General features: G+C 43.1%; 1 protein-coding gene across 1 annotated transcript in view; it reads left to right on the plus strand.

The window, feature by feature from the left end:
- The window catches only part of ascc3 (activating signal cointegrator 1 complex subunit 3), a 283,422-nt gene that overhangs the window by 16,307 nt on the left and 251,044 nt on the right, over positions 1-16,071 (plus strand). The window contains exon 5 of the mRNA XM_062991400.1: positions 9,489-9,609. Coding sequence (XP_062847470.1) covers positions 9,489-9,609 — 121 coding nt within the window. The remainder of the gene's footprint in view (positions 1-9,488; positions 9,610-16,071) is intronic.

A 16,071-nucleotide genomic window follows, 5' to 3' on the forward strand; every position in this document is an offset into this window, starting at 1 on the left:
ATCGCTAAGTGTGAACTATCCAACAACTCGATCCGACCGGCTCGCCGAGTTCTCTAGCACGTCAGATATCTGATCTCAGATGTGCGACTGGGAATGAGTGACATGTCGAACAGTTAATGAGAACGCAGGATACGGTGTGAGGGGAAACGCAGGAGAGGAGTGTAAACATAATATAGGGATAATATAGTTTATATCAGAATACATCAGCACACACACACGTTTTACAGTATTTCTGACCTGATCGTTCTCTACAAAACACCAACATTGCAAAAATATTTACTACAGAACAATCCGTGCTGTTCGTGTTGCCAAATCCACTCAGATTCATTGATTTTTCCTCCTTGATTTCATCACATCAGCGCACAAACACTTTGATCACTCGCTACTTGTTGACGTGCATTTTTGGACGTGGTATCATTAAACTTCTCGTCACTTCTCACGTGTGTTTTTGTTTAAAAGAAACGGTATTCTAAATCGGTATCGGTATCAGCAAGTACAAAAATACATGTACTTGTACTCGTACTCGGTTGGGAAAAAATGGTATCGATGCATCCCTAATATAAAGCATCTCCACTTGGCTGCTCCAACTTGAAGAGCGTCCACATCTTCTTCTAGATCTTCACTCTCTTCTCTTTCTTCTGATTGCTCTGTCATACCAATATCTCAACCCTATAGTGTAACTTAAATCTCACCATCATGTATAATGTATAGCACCTGAGCCACACGTACTTTCAATGTTGCTCACGTAGGTGACATTTGGAACCTAACTCTCCCACCGGCGTCTTTAGATGTGGGACGGCCTTTTGTCTGCGAGGCCCACCATGCTTCTCACGCCAAGTGACTCCGAAGTTAATGGCAAAGTTGAAAGCGTTTCTACTTACTACACTCAGACTCGACGGGGGGTAGGGGAAGGAGAGGGGTAGACAATGGGTAGAATCCAGCTTTTAATATTTCACATTTGTTCTTTAAAAATGACATTTGGAGCAAGAGCAAAGAGCGTTTCAGAGGAAGAGAGGAGAACCGGGAGATAAGAAAGATGAAAGGTAATTTGGGCTGGTCAGACCCTTGGGTTCCAAAAACAGATTCCTGTCATGTACTTTGTAAAGTATTTATTTGCTTGTTCATGTCTGAAGAGGCTGCAGGAGTTATGGGTATAAAGGGAGGATAGAATTTACTAATTATTGTTGTAAACTGTTATTTATTGTCATTTTTTATTGTAAATATACAAATAACGGCACTGTGTAAAGACATATACAGTAAGTGAGTACACCCCACAGTGAACATGTCCAAATTGTGCCCAAAGTGTCAATATTTTGTGTGACCACCATTATTATCCAGCACTGCCTTAACCCTCCTGGGCATGGAATTCACCAGAGCTGCACAGGTTGCCACTGGAATCCTCTTCCACTCCTCCATGATGACATCACGGAGCTGGTGGATGTTAAACACCTTGAACACCTCCACCTTCCACTTGAGGATGCGCCACAGGTGCTCAATTGGGTTTAGTCCATCACCTTTACCTTCAGCTTCCTCAGCAAGGCAGTTGTCATCTTGGAGGTTGTGTTTGGGGTCGTTATCCTGTTGGAAAACTGCCATGAGGCCCAGTTTTCGAAGGGAGGGGATCATGCTCTGTTTCAGAATGTCACAGTACATGTTGGAATTCATGTTTCCCTCAATGAACTGCAGCTCCCCGTGCCAGCAACACTCATGCAGCCCAAGACCATGATGCTACCACCACCATGCTTGACTGTAGGCAAGATACAGTTGTCTTGGTACTTCTCACCAGGGCGCCGCCACACATGCTGGACACCATCTGAGCCAAACAAGTTTATCTTGGTCTCGTCAGACCACTGGGCATTCCAGTAATCCATGTTCTTGGACTGCTTGTCTTCAGCAAACTGTTTGCGGGCTTTCTTGTGCGTCAGCTTCCTTCTGGGATGACGACCATGCAGACCGAGTTGATGCAGTGTGCGGCGTATGGTCTGAGCACTGACAGGCTGACCTCCCACGTCTTCAACCTCTGCAGCAATGCTGGCAGCACTCATGTGTCTATTTTTTAAAGCCAACCTCTGGATATGACGCCGAACACGTGGACTCGACTTCTTTGGTCGACCCTGGCGAAGCCTGTTCCGAGTGGAACCTGTCCTGGAAAACCGCTGTATGACCTTGGCCACCATGCTGTAGCTCAGTTTCAGGGTGTTAGCAATCTCCCAGGCCATCTTTGTGGAGAGCAACAATTCTATTTCTCACATCCTCAGAGAGTTCTTTGCCATGAGGTGCCATGTTGAATATCCAGTGGCCAGTATGAGAGAATTGTACCCAAAACACCAAATTTAACAGCCCTGCTCCCCATTTACACCTGGGACCTTGACACATGACACCAGGGAGGGACAACGACACATTTGGGCACAATTTGGACATGTTCACTGTTGGGTGTACTCACTTATGTTGCAGCTATTTAGACATTAATGGCTGTGTGTTGAGTTATTTTCAGAAGACAGTAAATCTACACTGCTATACAAGCTGTACACTGACTACTCTAAGTTATATCCAAGTTTCATGTCTATAGTGTTGTCCCATGAAAAGATATAATGAAATATTTGCAGACATGTGAGGGGTGTACTCACTTTTGTGATACACTGTATATGGTAAGTGGAGCTGATAAAATGGCTGATCAGTGTAGTTTGTAATATTGCAATACGTGGCTTTGTTGTGCATCATGTGAAAGGCTTAAACGCTGCATTAAGTGGCACTATAAACCCAGCCTCACTGTAACCAAGCGCAAAATGCTTATGGAGTGTAAGCCATCCAAGTCAGCAAACTGGAAGGTACTTATTAGAACGGCTGCTGTGACACCGGACTGAGTTGCAGATTTCAGTAGCCGTGATTAAGCCGATCTTCATGGATCAGCTGTGTCGAAGATGTTACATCCAAGGGCTTTTCAGGGAAGAAGCTTTTACTAAAATAAAAATATACAGTGCCGCTGTATATTTTATATGTGAAAATGTCACATAAGGCCTTTTCTGTTCCAGCATGACTGGTACTAAGGTTAATAACGACATGGGTTAATGAGTTTGGTGTGGACATACTGCAGTGACCTGCACAGACCAGTGATCTTAACTCCACCAAACTCCTTTGGAATTAATTTACATATCAATTGAGGACCAGGCCTTTACATCCAATATTACTGCCTGGCCGTACTAATGCTCATTTAACTAAATGGGCACAGATTTCCATAGACACACTTCAAAATCATATGGGAAGAGTTATCAGAAGAGTAGAGTAGAGTAGAGTACAGTGAAAGGGGTGGTCAGGTAATGACGGGGGGCGGGCACTAATATTAATAGAATGCCATTATTTGTCATATATACATATTCATGTGTCCAGTACAGTGAAATTGTTTCTTCGCATATGCCAGCTTGTTTGGAAGCTGGGGTCAGAGCGCAGGGTCAATCGTTGTACGGCGCCCCTTGAGCAGACAGGGTTAAGGGCCTTGCTCAAGGGCTCAACAGTGGCAGAGCTGGGATTTAAACTTTTAACTTTTCAATTGATAGACCAAAACTCTTCCCATTAGGCTACTAATGTCTTATTTTGCCTGTTGTTTTGTAATAGGATCAACAAGCACATCCAGCAAGCTTGTAGTCAGGTGTCCACATACTTTTGGACATAAAGTTTATCAGATTTACAGGCCTAAACTGGTTCATGGTTATTTCAACTTATTTCTACTTCTATTATATGGTTCTTACAGATGGACAGACAGACAACAGATAGATAGACAGACATATAGACAGATGGACAGACAGGCAGATAGTTAGATATACAGATAGAGATAGACGGACGGACGGACGGACGGACGGGTGGACGGACGGACGGACGGATATACATATAAATAGACAGACGGATAGATAGATAGATAGATAGACAGATAAACAGACAGATAAACAGACATATAAATAGACATACATATGGGTAGCTGGATAGATACAACACTACAAAATGTGTACAAAACTACGTGACTAAGTAAATAGAATAAGTAAATGTGATATCTAACATAAACTATTATGAGAGCGTCCTTCGCAGTAAACATTAACAGATGTGCAATGTACAACAGGGGTTTTCAACGAGTACTTGTCTGGGGGGGCGCGAGTGCCTAACCGGGGGGCGTGACATTACGAGATTTTTTTACTTCTAAAAGTCAAGTCAGCTTTATTTATATAGCGCTTTTTACAATATACGTTGTCTCAAAGCAACTTTACAAAATCCAGGACCAACAGATACAAAAACCCCTGTTGAGCAAGCCGAGGGCGACTGTGGCAAGGAAAAACTCCCTGAAAATTACAGGAAGAAACCTTGAGAGGAACCAGACTCAGCAGGGCCCATCCTTCTTGGGTGGCCTGAAGGATACTTTAAATAAATACACGATTTACACAAATCATACAAACACAGAATTAAATGATCTAAAAGTCATAACTGGTAATAAATAGATAAATAAACAATTAAATAATAATAGAGTTGTTATCCGCTCTAGTCTTCAATAAAGTCTGTAGTGATTTCTTGTCGTTGCAATTACTCCAGACCCGTCACATCTGACAGGAGCAGCATCGTTGTCCCGGCAGTCTCGACTTTAATCCTTAACCTCGGCGGGTAAACAGGTTTCCATCAGAATGCCCTCGGGGTAAAACAACAGAGAATGTAGTCAATAATGTACAATGCTGGTTGACAAACAGTTTTACAGAGAGTTTTAGACTCCAGCAGCCCTAATTATTACAGCATAACTAAAAGGGAGAGCGAGCAGGTAACAAGGTCATGAAGGCTTTCACAGGACATCAGCGCCCATCTCCCCACCGTCATCAAACCTGAGTGATCGGACAAGAGAGGCAGGACGACAGCAACCCAACATCCCTGATCACCACAAGTTTCTATGACCAAGAACCCCCAAGCTCTGCGCCTTTGTCTATACTAATCAAAAGCCTGAGAAAATAAATATGTTTTCAGTCTAGACTTAAACATTGAGACTGTGTCCGAATCACGAATAGAGGCAGGAAGATTATTCCAAAGTTGTGGAGCTTTGTAAGAAAACGCTCTTCCACCAGCCGTGATCTTTTTAATTCTAAAACTAAAGCAATTCATTTTTCACCCACGGGAGACTGTTATTCAGTTCCATCTGAAAAAAACCTTCAAAATAGAGCTATCAGCGAAGATAACCGGTGTCAAAAGCAACGACCGCTGTTATAGGACGTGTTTGTGTCTTTAAGAGAGACGCTCTGTTCACAGTATCGATTATAAGTGACTCGGGAGTCAATTCATTTTAAGCGCAGCGTAGGTTTCTTTTCTCGGTTATCTCTCCGTGTTTACAGTTATAATGAATGTTGCGGTTGTAAATAAACACCAACTACTACAGAACATTTTGTGTGACTCGCTTACCTTAAAAAGCGCAGGCTTAATTATACTGAGTATTACCACAGAGTCAGAGTCGTTCTGCCTGTGGAGCTAAACGTTTTCAGTCAGAGCAGATGATCCCGAACTAACCAACTTAGTAATTGATGAACTTTTGTCTATGCTCTGTGAAGTAACTCTGGGCATGCAACAGTCTGGGTGGTACGCTTCTGGGTGGCGCAAGTTCACGGTTGGCACACGAAGGGGGGCGCATGTCCAAAAAGGTTGAAAACCCCTGATGTACAACACTGTGTAGGTGAATAAATAGAATAAGATATGTAATATATATGTAATATAATAAAGCATTATGAGAGTGTACTTTGCCGTAAATAAACAGAAGGGAAACGTTAAACCTGTGAGGTTTTTACTACCGTTATTCAGTGAGCTGAAAGCAGAGAGAAAGTTGTTGAAATGCGCTGGTGCGGGGGGATCGTCCTGCTCCGTGCCGCTGTGGTGGTGGGGGGGCATAAGGGGCGGTCAGAGCCAGGCTCGATGACAGGGACTCCTCAGGAGAATCTTTGAAGCGAGAGGAGGATTAGTGCACTGAGTAAAACGTTCACATTCTCAGTCCGTTTGCTCTGTTAGGCTTTTATTTCTGCCCGTGCCGGCTGCTAGACAGAGAGCCTTGATACAATCGGTGTCCTCCAGCCACGCGTTCCTGATCGCGGCTCCACTCGGCTGTGCTGCCATTTGTTGTGGTGAGGGCCATCGATGAAGCCGCTGAGCAGGGTGCTGAACCGGTGTCCTGGGGGGCAGACGTACCATTATGTAAGGCCTGACATGACATCCAGTGATAACATTGTCTGCTTCCTGACGTTTAACAGGCGTACCTGCCGCACTCGTTTCTTTACCGCCACCTATTAAGGTTGTAACCTGGTGATGTTGGTAAAATTAGAAAAAAAATCCTTTTCCTAATTAACATACAATTCTTTTTTTAATGCAGCCCCCCTTCCCCCAATTTCCTCTCAGTCTAGCTGTATCCAATTGCCCAAATTTTATTTCCGCCTCAACTACTGCCAGGGAGGATGACCGAGGAGACATTCCCACCCTCGGATGGGCATTTACACTTACAATTTTGGTATTTAGCAGGCGCTTACAGTACTGTGACACCACACCAATTAGGCATAACATTATGACCACCTTCCTAATATTGCCCCATACGCAACAAACTGTGATGCACTGTGTATCCTGACACCTTTCTATCAGAACCAGCATTAACTCAGCAATTCAGCAATTTGAGCTACAGTAGCTCGTCTGTTGGATCAAACCACACGGACCAGCCTTCACTCCCCACGTACTTCAATGAGCCTTGGCCGCCCATGACCCTGTCGCCAGTTTACCACTGTTTTTTCCTTGGACCACTTTTGATAGATACTGACCACTGCAGACTGGGAACACCCCACAAGAGCTGCAGTTTTGGAGATGCTCTGACCCAGTCGTCTAGCCATCACAATCTGGCCCTTGTCAAACTCATATCGTTACGCTCGCCCATTTTTCCTTCTTCTAACACATCAACTTTGAGGATAAAATGTTCACTTGCTGCCTGATATATCCCACCTACTAACAGGTGCCGTGATGAAGAGATAATCAGTGTTATTCACTTCACCTGTCAGTGCTCATAATGTTATGCCTGGTCAGTGTATATTGTCTAAGCAATTGAGGGTTAAGGGCCTTGCTCAAGTGGCAACCTGGCAGTGGTGGGGCTTGAACCAGTCTTTGGATCACTGGTCTTGTACCTTAACCACTAGGCCACAACTGTGAGCCAACAATGAGCCAATCACTGGCTGCAAAGGTGCTCGCCCTGCCTGCCACTAGCAGAGCTAAGATTCAAAATCATGAGTGCCCACCTAGACACCCTGGTTAGGACTGATTTCTATAAACATTTTTACTACTATTGTTACCTTCTTTGTTGGCATGTTGAGAAGATAGAGCAAAAAATTTTATAAATAATAATGTCAATGCATCCCCTGTTGTTCTGATGTAGTCGTAGGCTATTTTACATTGTGAATGCGTGCTTGTATATTTGACGTGCATAGATTTGCTCTATTTGCCAATAAATAAATAAATAAATAAAATGATATTGGGACGAGATTCTCACACTGGACTCTCATCCTTTAATGGGGGGTGTTCGTGCTCGTCAGAACAAGGATAAGGGTTGAGAACCACTGCTTTAGTCGATACCCGTTTCGATAAGCTATAGCCCAGTGATGGACACACTGTCCTGCTCAGTTTTAGGAATTTTCAGCCCAGATACAGTTGATCAGGTGCTTTCAGGAGTTTTCCAGAATTGGTGTTAAAAAAAACAACACTACTGCTATATCCCACACCCACAGTGACCCACCCTCGCCAAAAGTGCTGCCACTGTGCTGTCCAATATTATTTTTATTCTATTTGTTTGTTATTTGATTTTTCTGACCAGTTTGTGAAGCTATAAACTGAAGCTATTTCTTGTTTTTTTTCCACTGACGATAACAAAAGGAGAAACAATTTTCCCGTCTTTTATAAGGGGATTTTTGACCACAGATACACAGACCGTAGGTCTGTAGCTCATCTCTCAATTCAAATCGGCCATTAGCGGTCATAAATGAGTCATTGATGGTCAGTCAAAAGAAAATCGAGGGAACATTGATCAACAGTGGAACAGCTTATCCATACGACTTCATGCAATAATGAGATACCTCGAATTGTGACCCCCCCTCTCCCCTCAGGTCCTACATATCTGTCACAGTGGGACGGCACTGTGGCTCGGTGGGTTGCACTGTCACCTCACAGCAAGAAGGTCCTGGGTTTAATTCCTTTTTGTGTGGAGTCTCTGTGGGTTTCCTCTGGGAGCTCCGGTTTCCTCCCACAGTACAAAGGCGTGCAAGTGAGGTGAACTGGACTTGAAACTTGAACTTGAACATGACTTTAAAATCCTAATAAATAAATAAATCTGTCACAGTTTGAGTTTTTGTATACACCAATGAGGCATATCATTATGACCACCTTCCTAATATTGTGTTGGTCCCCCTCTTTGCTGCCAAAACAGCCCTGACCCATCGAGGCATGGAGTCTGACACCTTTCTATCAGAACCAGCATTAACTTCTTCGCTCCCCATGTGCATCAATGAGCCTTGGCCGCCATGACCCTGTCACCGGTTAACCACTGTTCCTTCCTTGGACCACTTTTGATAGATACTGACCACTGCAGACCGGGAACGCCCCACAAGAGCTGCAGTTTTGGAAATGCTCTGACCCAGTCGTCTAGCCATCACAGTTTGGCCCTCGTCAAACTCGCTCAAATCCTCACACTTGCCCATTTTTCCTGCTTCTAACATCAACTTTAAGGATAAAATGTTCACTTGCTGCCTAATATATCCCACCCACTAACAGGTGCCGTGATGAAGAGATAATCAGTGCTATTTACTTCACCTGTCAGTGGTTATAATGTTATGCCTGGTCGGTGTATATGTTTTTGGACGCAAGACTCTGCAGGTTGATATCGCCCCTCATGCTTTGATATTTGTGGTGAATGTGTGTAAAGTTTGTAATCAGTTACAGCAGTGCGTGTTTCCTCAGACTGCTAGTTCTGTCTGGCATGTGTTGTTAAATTACCTCTGAACTGCTGCTTTTTGACACGTATTGTACATTTATTGAGCCGGTCGATGCCGGGGTGTATGTGATATGTGGTAGTTCAGTTACAGGGCTGCTGTTCCTTTTAAAATGCAGCACAGCTTCTTCTGAAAGCTTTATTTAGTGTTTAGTTTTTTTCTGCCGCTAAGTGCCAGGTGTCTGTTGTGAGCAGGCTGAGCAGCAGATGAGATTCAGCTCTTGACTCGAATTTGGGAAGAGTGTGTGTGTGTGTGTGTGTGTGTGTGTGTGTGTGTGTGTGTGTGTGTGTGTGTGTGTGTGTGTGTGTGTGTGTGTGTGTGTTGGGGGGTGATTAATTGCTCACATTTAACTTCCATAAAGTGATGTTTTGGCTGTAGTAGCCTTTCCTTTTTATCACGTTTGGTCTGATGTGCTGATATTACTAATTATGTCATTTTTTTATTTATTCTTTTTACATGTAGCTGTTTGAATTTCTTGGTGTTGAAGGATTTGAGATGATTTCCACCCTTCTTCAGAAAAGGTCTGATATTGTGGACTCGCTTCTGTCTGCCCCGCCCGACCTCAGATTCAGTCGTCCACCGGGTGAGTGAAACTGAACTTTACATTGCAGCTAATGCCTTAAGTTTATTTTTCTACCTCATTATTAAGGTCCTGCCTAATTCACAGCAGTGTTTAGCTTTTAACATTTTTCATTCTCATAGTGTTTTAAGTGTCTCACGTTTACTAGTTCATTTGCACTATGAGGCGGTCCTACAGCAATTCAGTTAGCAATCGGTAAGTCAAAATGTCCCACCCACCCAAATCCATCCATCCACCCACCCAAATCCATCTATCCACCCACCCAAATCCATCCATCCACCCAAATCCATCCATCCATCCATCCACCCACCTAAATCCATCCATCCATCCACCTTAATCCATCCATCCATCCATCCACCTAAATCCATCCATCCACCCACCCACCCACCTAAATCCATCCATCCACCCACCCACCCACCTAAATCCATCCATCCATCCACCCACCCACCCACCTAAATCCATCCATCCATCCACCCACCCACCCACCTAAATCCATCCATCCATCCATCCAGCCACCCACCCACCCACCTAAATCCATCCATCCACCCACCCACCCACCTAAATCCATCCATCCATCCACCCACCCACCTAAATCCATCCATCCACCTAAATCCATCCATCCACCCACCCACCCACCTAAATCCATCCATCCATCCATCCATCCATCCATCTAAATCCATCCATCCATCCACCCACCCACCTAAATCCATCCATCCATCCATCCACCTAAATCCATCCATCCATCCACCCACCCACCTAAATCCATCCATCCATCCATCCATCCACCTAAATCCATCCACCTAAATCCATCCATCCACCCACCCACCTAAATCCATCCATCCACCCACCCACCTAAATCCATCCATCCATCCATCCATCCATCCATCTAAATCCATCCATCCATCCACCCACCCACCTAAATCCATCCATCCATCCACCCACCCACCTAAATCCATCCATCCATCCATCCACCTAAATCCATCCATCCATCCACCCACCCACCTAAATCCATCCATCCATCCATCCACCCACCCACCTAAATCCATCCATCCATCCATCCATCCACCCACCCACCTAAATCCATCCATCCATCCACCCACCTAAATCCATTTATCCATCCATCCATCCACCTAAATCCATTTATCCATCCATCCATCCACCTAAATCCATCCATCCATCCACCTAAATCCACCCACCCACCTAAATCCATCCATCCACCCACCCACCTAAATCCATCCATCCATCCATCCATCCATCCATCCATCCACATAAATCCATCCATCCATCCACCCACCCACCTAAATCCATCCATCCATCCATCCACCCACCCACCTAAATCCATCCATCCATCCACCCACCTAAATCCATTTATCCATCCATCCATCCACCTAAATCCATCCATCCATCCACCTAAATCCACCCACCCACCTAAATTTATCCATCCATCCATCCACCCAAATCCACCAATCCACCCATCCAAAAAATCCATCCACCCAAATCCATCCAAAAAATCCAATCACCCAAATCCATCCATCCATCCATCTTTTTTCTGGCCTTTCTTGCTTCCTTTATTGCTTGCTGTCCTGCTTGCTTTCTTACCTTGTTTCTGTTTGTCTTTCTCCCCATTATTCCCTTTTGCAACAGTCATTAGGTTATGAAAATGCACTTACAAGTGGAGCTAATAGGAGTTGTGTCACTTTTCCGACTGTTTTTGAGATTATTGTTACCTTGACAACCGTAGGTAGGGGTCAGGCGAGGGGCTAAAAGCTGCTTATAAAATTGCCCACACTTTGCATCCCATTAAAAGCAGTGAGATTTTATCGTGTAGTCTCGTGAAGAGCTGATTAGTGTTGTGTGTCCTCTTACTGGAGGTGTGAAAGCATTAAATACTACTCAAAATGTAAAACTTCTTTTATATCCAACAAATAGCGGCTACAAGGTCAGACTGCCTGTTCACTGATTTTTAACTTTATCATTTGTAAACCAAATTACAACAGCAGGTTCGAAACGTTATTTTAAAATGAACTACAGGAATTGACTAACATCAGCGTGCTAACACACCAGTGGGATTTCTACAAAACCTGCTCATAAGTACCTTGTTCATTCTTCATCAGGCAGTTCATTAAAATAAGACCTACAATCCATTTCATCACTGTCTGCTTCTAGATTTTGCAATCTGCTCCTCCAAAGAGCCCATAAACCACAAGCTTCGGTTTCCTCCCACAGTCCAACGACGTGAAAGTGAGGTGAATTGAAGATACAAAATTGTCCAGGACTGTGTTTGATATAAACTTGTGAATGTATGAACCTTGTAAAATGAGTAACTACCGTTCCTGTCATGAATGTAACCAAAGTGTAAAACATGACGTTAAAATCCTAATAAATAAATAAATAAAAATTGTGAAAGCAGACAAACTAATATTAAGCTTTAGATGGGAGTGGCGTTGAGTTTAAAAGACGTTGAGTTTCATGAAGATGTATGAGAAACCTGTTAATGCGTTCCATGGCCCCATGGAACTACATATATTTTAGACTAATGTAAAATAATGGGGTTGTTTTTGACACTTATACACTGAAAGTAACACAAATATAATGTAACAAACACTGAAAAACGGTTAAAAATTTATAAAAATACAATAAAATCTGCAGCTTTAATTCTTTATTGTTTCCTTATGCTTCTTAATCGTGGAGATGCTTGATCTTGGAATACTGTATTCAATTCAGTACCGGCGCATTCACATGAAAAGCGGCAGTAGATTCGTCTCATATGCACACTTTGATTATGTTTTACTGCACTGCTTAAGCCAAGCGCTGAACAAAGTGGCTGTTCATCGTTAATTTGAAATTAAATAAATAATTTTTTTTAAAAAGCTGAACAAGTTGAATTTAAGAGTACAAATTTCTTGACGAAGGGCATCAAGTTTCAAAGATTTTTAGTTTAAGGGACATCGAGTTACAAGGTACCACTGTATTAATGTTAATAAGTAACATTTTCAAACATAGCATTTGTTACCCTCCATTCAGCTGTGAAGTAATTGTAGATCTAGACCATTTATTGCGACCAATAATTGACTGTAAACCAGTAAATTTCAAGCCTTAATATGCAATTGCTCATCAGAACAATATGCAATTGTTTTCCATGTTGGAAAACAATAGGAGCTTTTCCAGTAGCAGCCTTCTCAAGCTCAATCTAAATGTTCATTATTCTATAACCAGGCTTATGCCAACTTTTGACATCAAGTCACAACTTCACTAAATAAAACATAATAGCGAGTGAAAGTAAATACTAAATGAATGCCCTTTTTCGTCATACATACACAGACCAGGCATAACATTATGAGCACTGACAGGTGAAGTGAATAACACTGATTATCTCTTAATCACAGCACCTGTTAGTAGGTGGGATATATTAGGCAGCAAGGGAACCTTTTATCCTTAAAGTTGATGTTAGAAGCAGGAAAAATGGGCGAGCGTACGGATTTGAGCGAGTTTGACGAGGGCCAAATTGTGATGGCTAGACGACTGTGTCAGAGCATCTCCAAAACTGCAGCTCTTGTGAGGTGTTCCCGGTCTGCAGTGGTCGGTTCCTATCAAAAGTTGTCCAAGGAAGGAACGGTGGTAAACCCGTGACAGGGTCATGGGCAACCAAGGTTCAAGATGGCCCCTGTGGTCCAACAGACAAGCTACTGTAGCTCAGATTGCTGAAGAAGTTAATGCTGGTTCTGATAGAAAGGTGTCAGAATACACAGTGCATCACAGTTTGTTGTGTATGGGGCAGCAAAAGAGGGGGCCAACACAATATTACGAAGGTGGTCATAATGTTATGCCTAATCAGTTTACAGGTGTATAGTGTGACAGTGAAATTCTTGTTCCCATATCCTGACTTGTTTAGAAGCTGGGGTCAGAGCGCAGGGTCAGCTATTGTACGGCGCTCCTGGAGCTGACAGGGTTAAGGCCATGCTCAAAGCTCAAGCATAGCAGAGCCAGGATTCGAACCTACAATTTTTAGATTGATAGTCTAAAGCTCTACCCACTAAGCTACCACTGTCCCACCAATGGTATACAGAATTATTTTTAATAATGAAAGTACAACATTTTGCTTAGTAAAGGCTTCCTAAAAGGATTCATTAATGAAACATTACAAATTCTCAAATAAACAGCTGCAATAACCCCTGACCCTTGTAGCTTAATGTGCTGCAGGTGTTCCACCACAGTGAAGCACAAGCGTAGGCAACCGAGACACATCAAAGAGCGAAATGTAGGAAAAAGGTGCATTTTCAGACACCTCTGGTGTCAGCGCTGGGCTGTGGAGATACAGGTGTGACCGTGTCCCAGATGTGATGCTGAGGAAAAGAGAAGAGTTGCTTTTGAGATGGAAATTGCAGCGAGGGAGAGAGGGTGTCAGAGACAGCATAAAAAATTCAAAAGAGTCTTTTGAGTCATGATGGGCAATCGCTGTCGGTGAAAGGATGGACAAGCTTAGAAGCCCAGTTCACAGAAATGAAACTCTCAGCCTGAGCATATAAAAAAAAAAAAAGTGGAATAGACATTTATACTGGTGCTAGCGATACTAGGCAGAACAACACAGGTTTAGGAAAAAAGAAGATATGGTAATAATCATTCTACACTGATCAGCCATAACATTAAAACCACCTCCTTGTTTCTACACTCACTGTCCATTTTATCAGCTCCACTTACAATATAGAAGCACTTTGTAGCTCTACAATTACTGACTGTAGTCCATCTGTTTCTCTACATGCTTTGTTAGCCCCCTTTTATGGTGTTCTTCAATGGTAAGGACTCTCACAGGACCACCACAGAGCAGGTATTATTTAGGTGGTGGATTATTCTCAGCACTGCACTGACAATGACGTGGTGGTGGTGTGTTAGTGTGTGTTGTGCTGGTATGAGTGGATAAGGCACAGAAATGCTGATGAAGTTTTTAAACACCTCACTGTCACTGCTGGACTGAGAATAGTCCACCAACCAAAAATATCCTGCCAACAGCGTCCCATGGGCAGCGTCCAGCGTCCTGTGAACTCAAACAGCAGCAATAGATGAGCGATCGTCTCTGACTTTACATCTACAAGGTGGACCAACTAGGTAGGAGTATCTAATAGAGTGGACAGTGAGTGGACATGGTATTAAAAAACTCCAGCAGCGCTGCTGTGTCATACCAGAACAACACACACTAACACACCACCACCATGTCAGTGTCACTGCAGTGCTGAGAATGATCCACCACCTAAATAATACCTGCTCTGTGGGGGTCCTGGGAGAGTCCTGAACATTGAAGAACAGCATGAAATGGGGGTAACAAATCATGCAGAGAAACAGATGGACTACAGTCAGTAATTGTAGAACTACAAAGTGCTCCTATATGGTAAGTGGAGCTGATAAAATGGACAGTGAGTGTAGAAACTCAGTCGCTTATCCTAATCGGGGTTGTGGTGGGTGCTGGAGCCTATCCCAAATCTCAGTGGGTGCAAGGCACACAGACACCCTCACTGCATGTATTTGGACTGTGGGAGGAAACCAGACACAGAGAGAACATGCAAACTTCACACAGGACCCGGACCACCTCAGCTGGGAATCGAACCCAGGACCTTCTTGCTGTAAGGCGACAGTGCTACCCACTGAGCCACCCTGCAGCCCAGTTATAGGTTTTACAATTTAATTGTAAAACACAGTGATTTTTTTAGAGGGGAAAAACAAATACAATGTGTTTGCATAATTGTGCACACCTTCTTACAATTGTGGGTGTGACTGTGTTCAGAACTAAACATTTAAACTCGTTTCTATCAATTTCTATCAATTAAAGTGGTGAAACCCATATGCATTTTACAGTAAAAACTGTGATCCACACAGAGCTTATTTTTGAAAGCTTTCAGTCATTAGAAGGATACAAACAATTTCCAAGGCATTACATGTACCAAGGAACACAGTAAAGACCGTCATCAAGAGTGAATTTACCAAGAACAGGACATCACTCCAAAATTGATAAAAAGACAAGAAGAAAACTGGTCCAGGGAGCTGCCAAGAGGCCGACAGCAACATTAAATAAGCTTCAGGAACTTTTAGCAAGTACTGGTTGTGTACTACATGTAACAACAATCTCTTGTATTCTTCATATGTCTGGGCTGTGGGGTAGGGTGGCAAGAAAAACATCCAAGTTCTTCTACAGTTTACTAAAGTCAACATCAAGTCTTCAAAAAGCATGGGGGAACATGTGTTATGGTCTTAAGAAACCAAGGTTGAACTTTTAGGCCATAATTCCAAATGGTGTGTTTGGCACAAAACAACACTGTGCATCACCAAAATAACATTATGCCCACAGTGAAGCATGGTGGTGGTAGCATTATGCTTTGAGGTTGTTTTTTCTTCAGCTGGTTGGAGGGGTCAAGATGGAGGGAATTATGAACAGTTCCAAATATGAGATGAAAAAGTAGAAAAAGTTCATCTTAG

This window comes from Trichomycterus rosablanca, chromosome 3 (assembly GCF_030014385.1).
Source record: "Trichomycterus rosablanca isolate fTriRos1 chromosome 3, fTriRos1.hap1, whole genome shotgun sequence".
Lineage (NCBI taxonomy): Eukaryota > Metazoa > Chordata > Actinopteri > Siluriformes > Trichomycteridae > Trichomycterus > Trichomycterus rosablanca.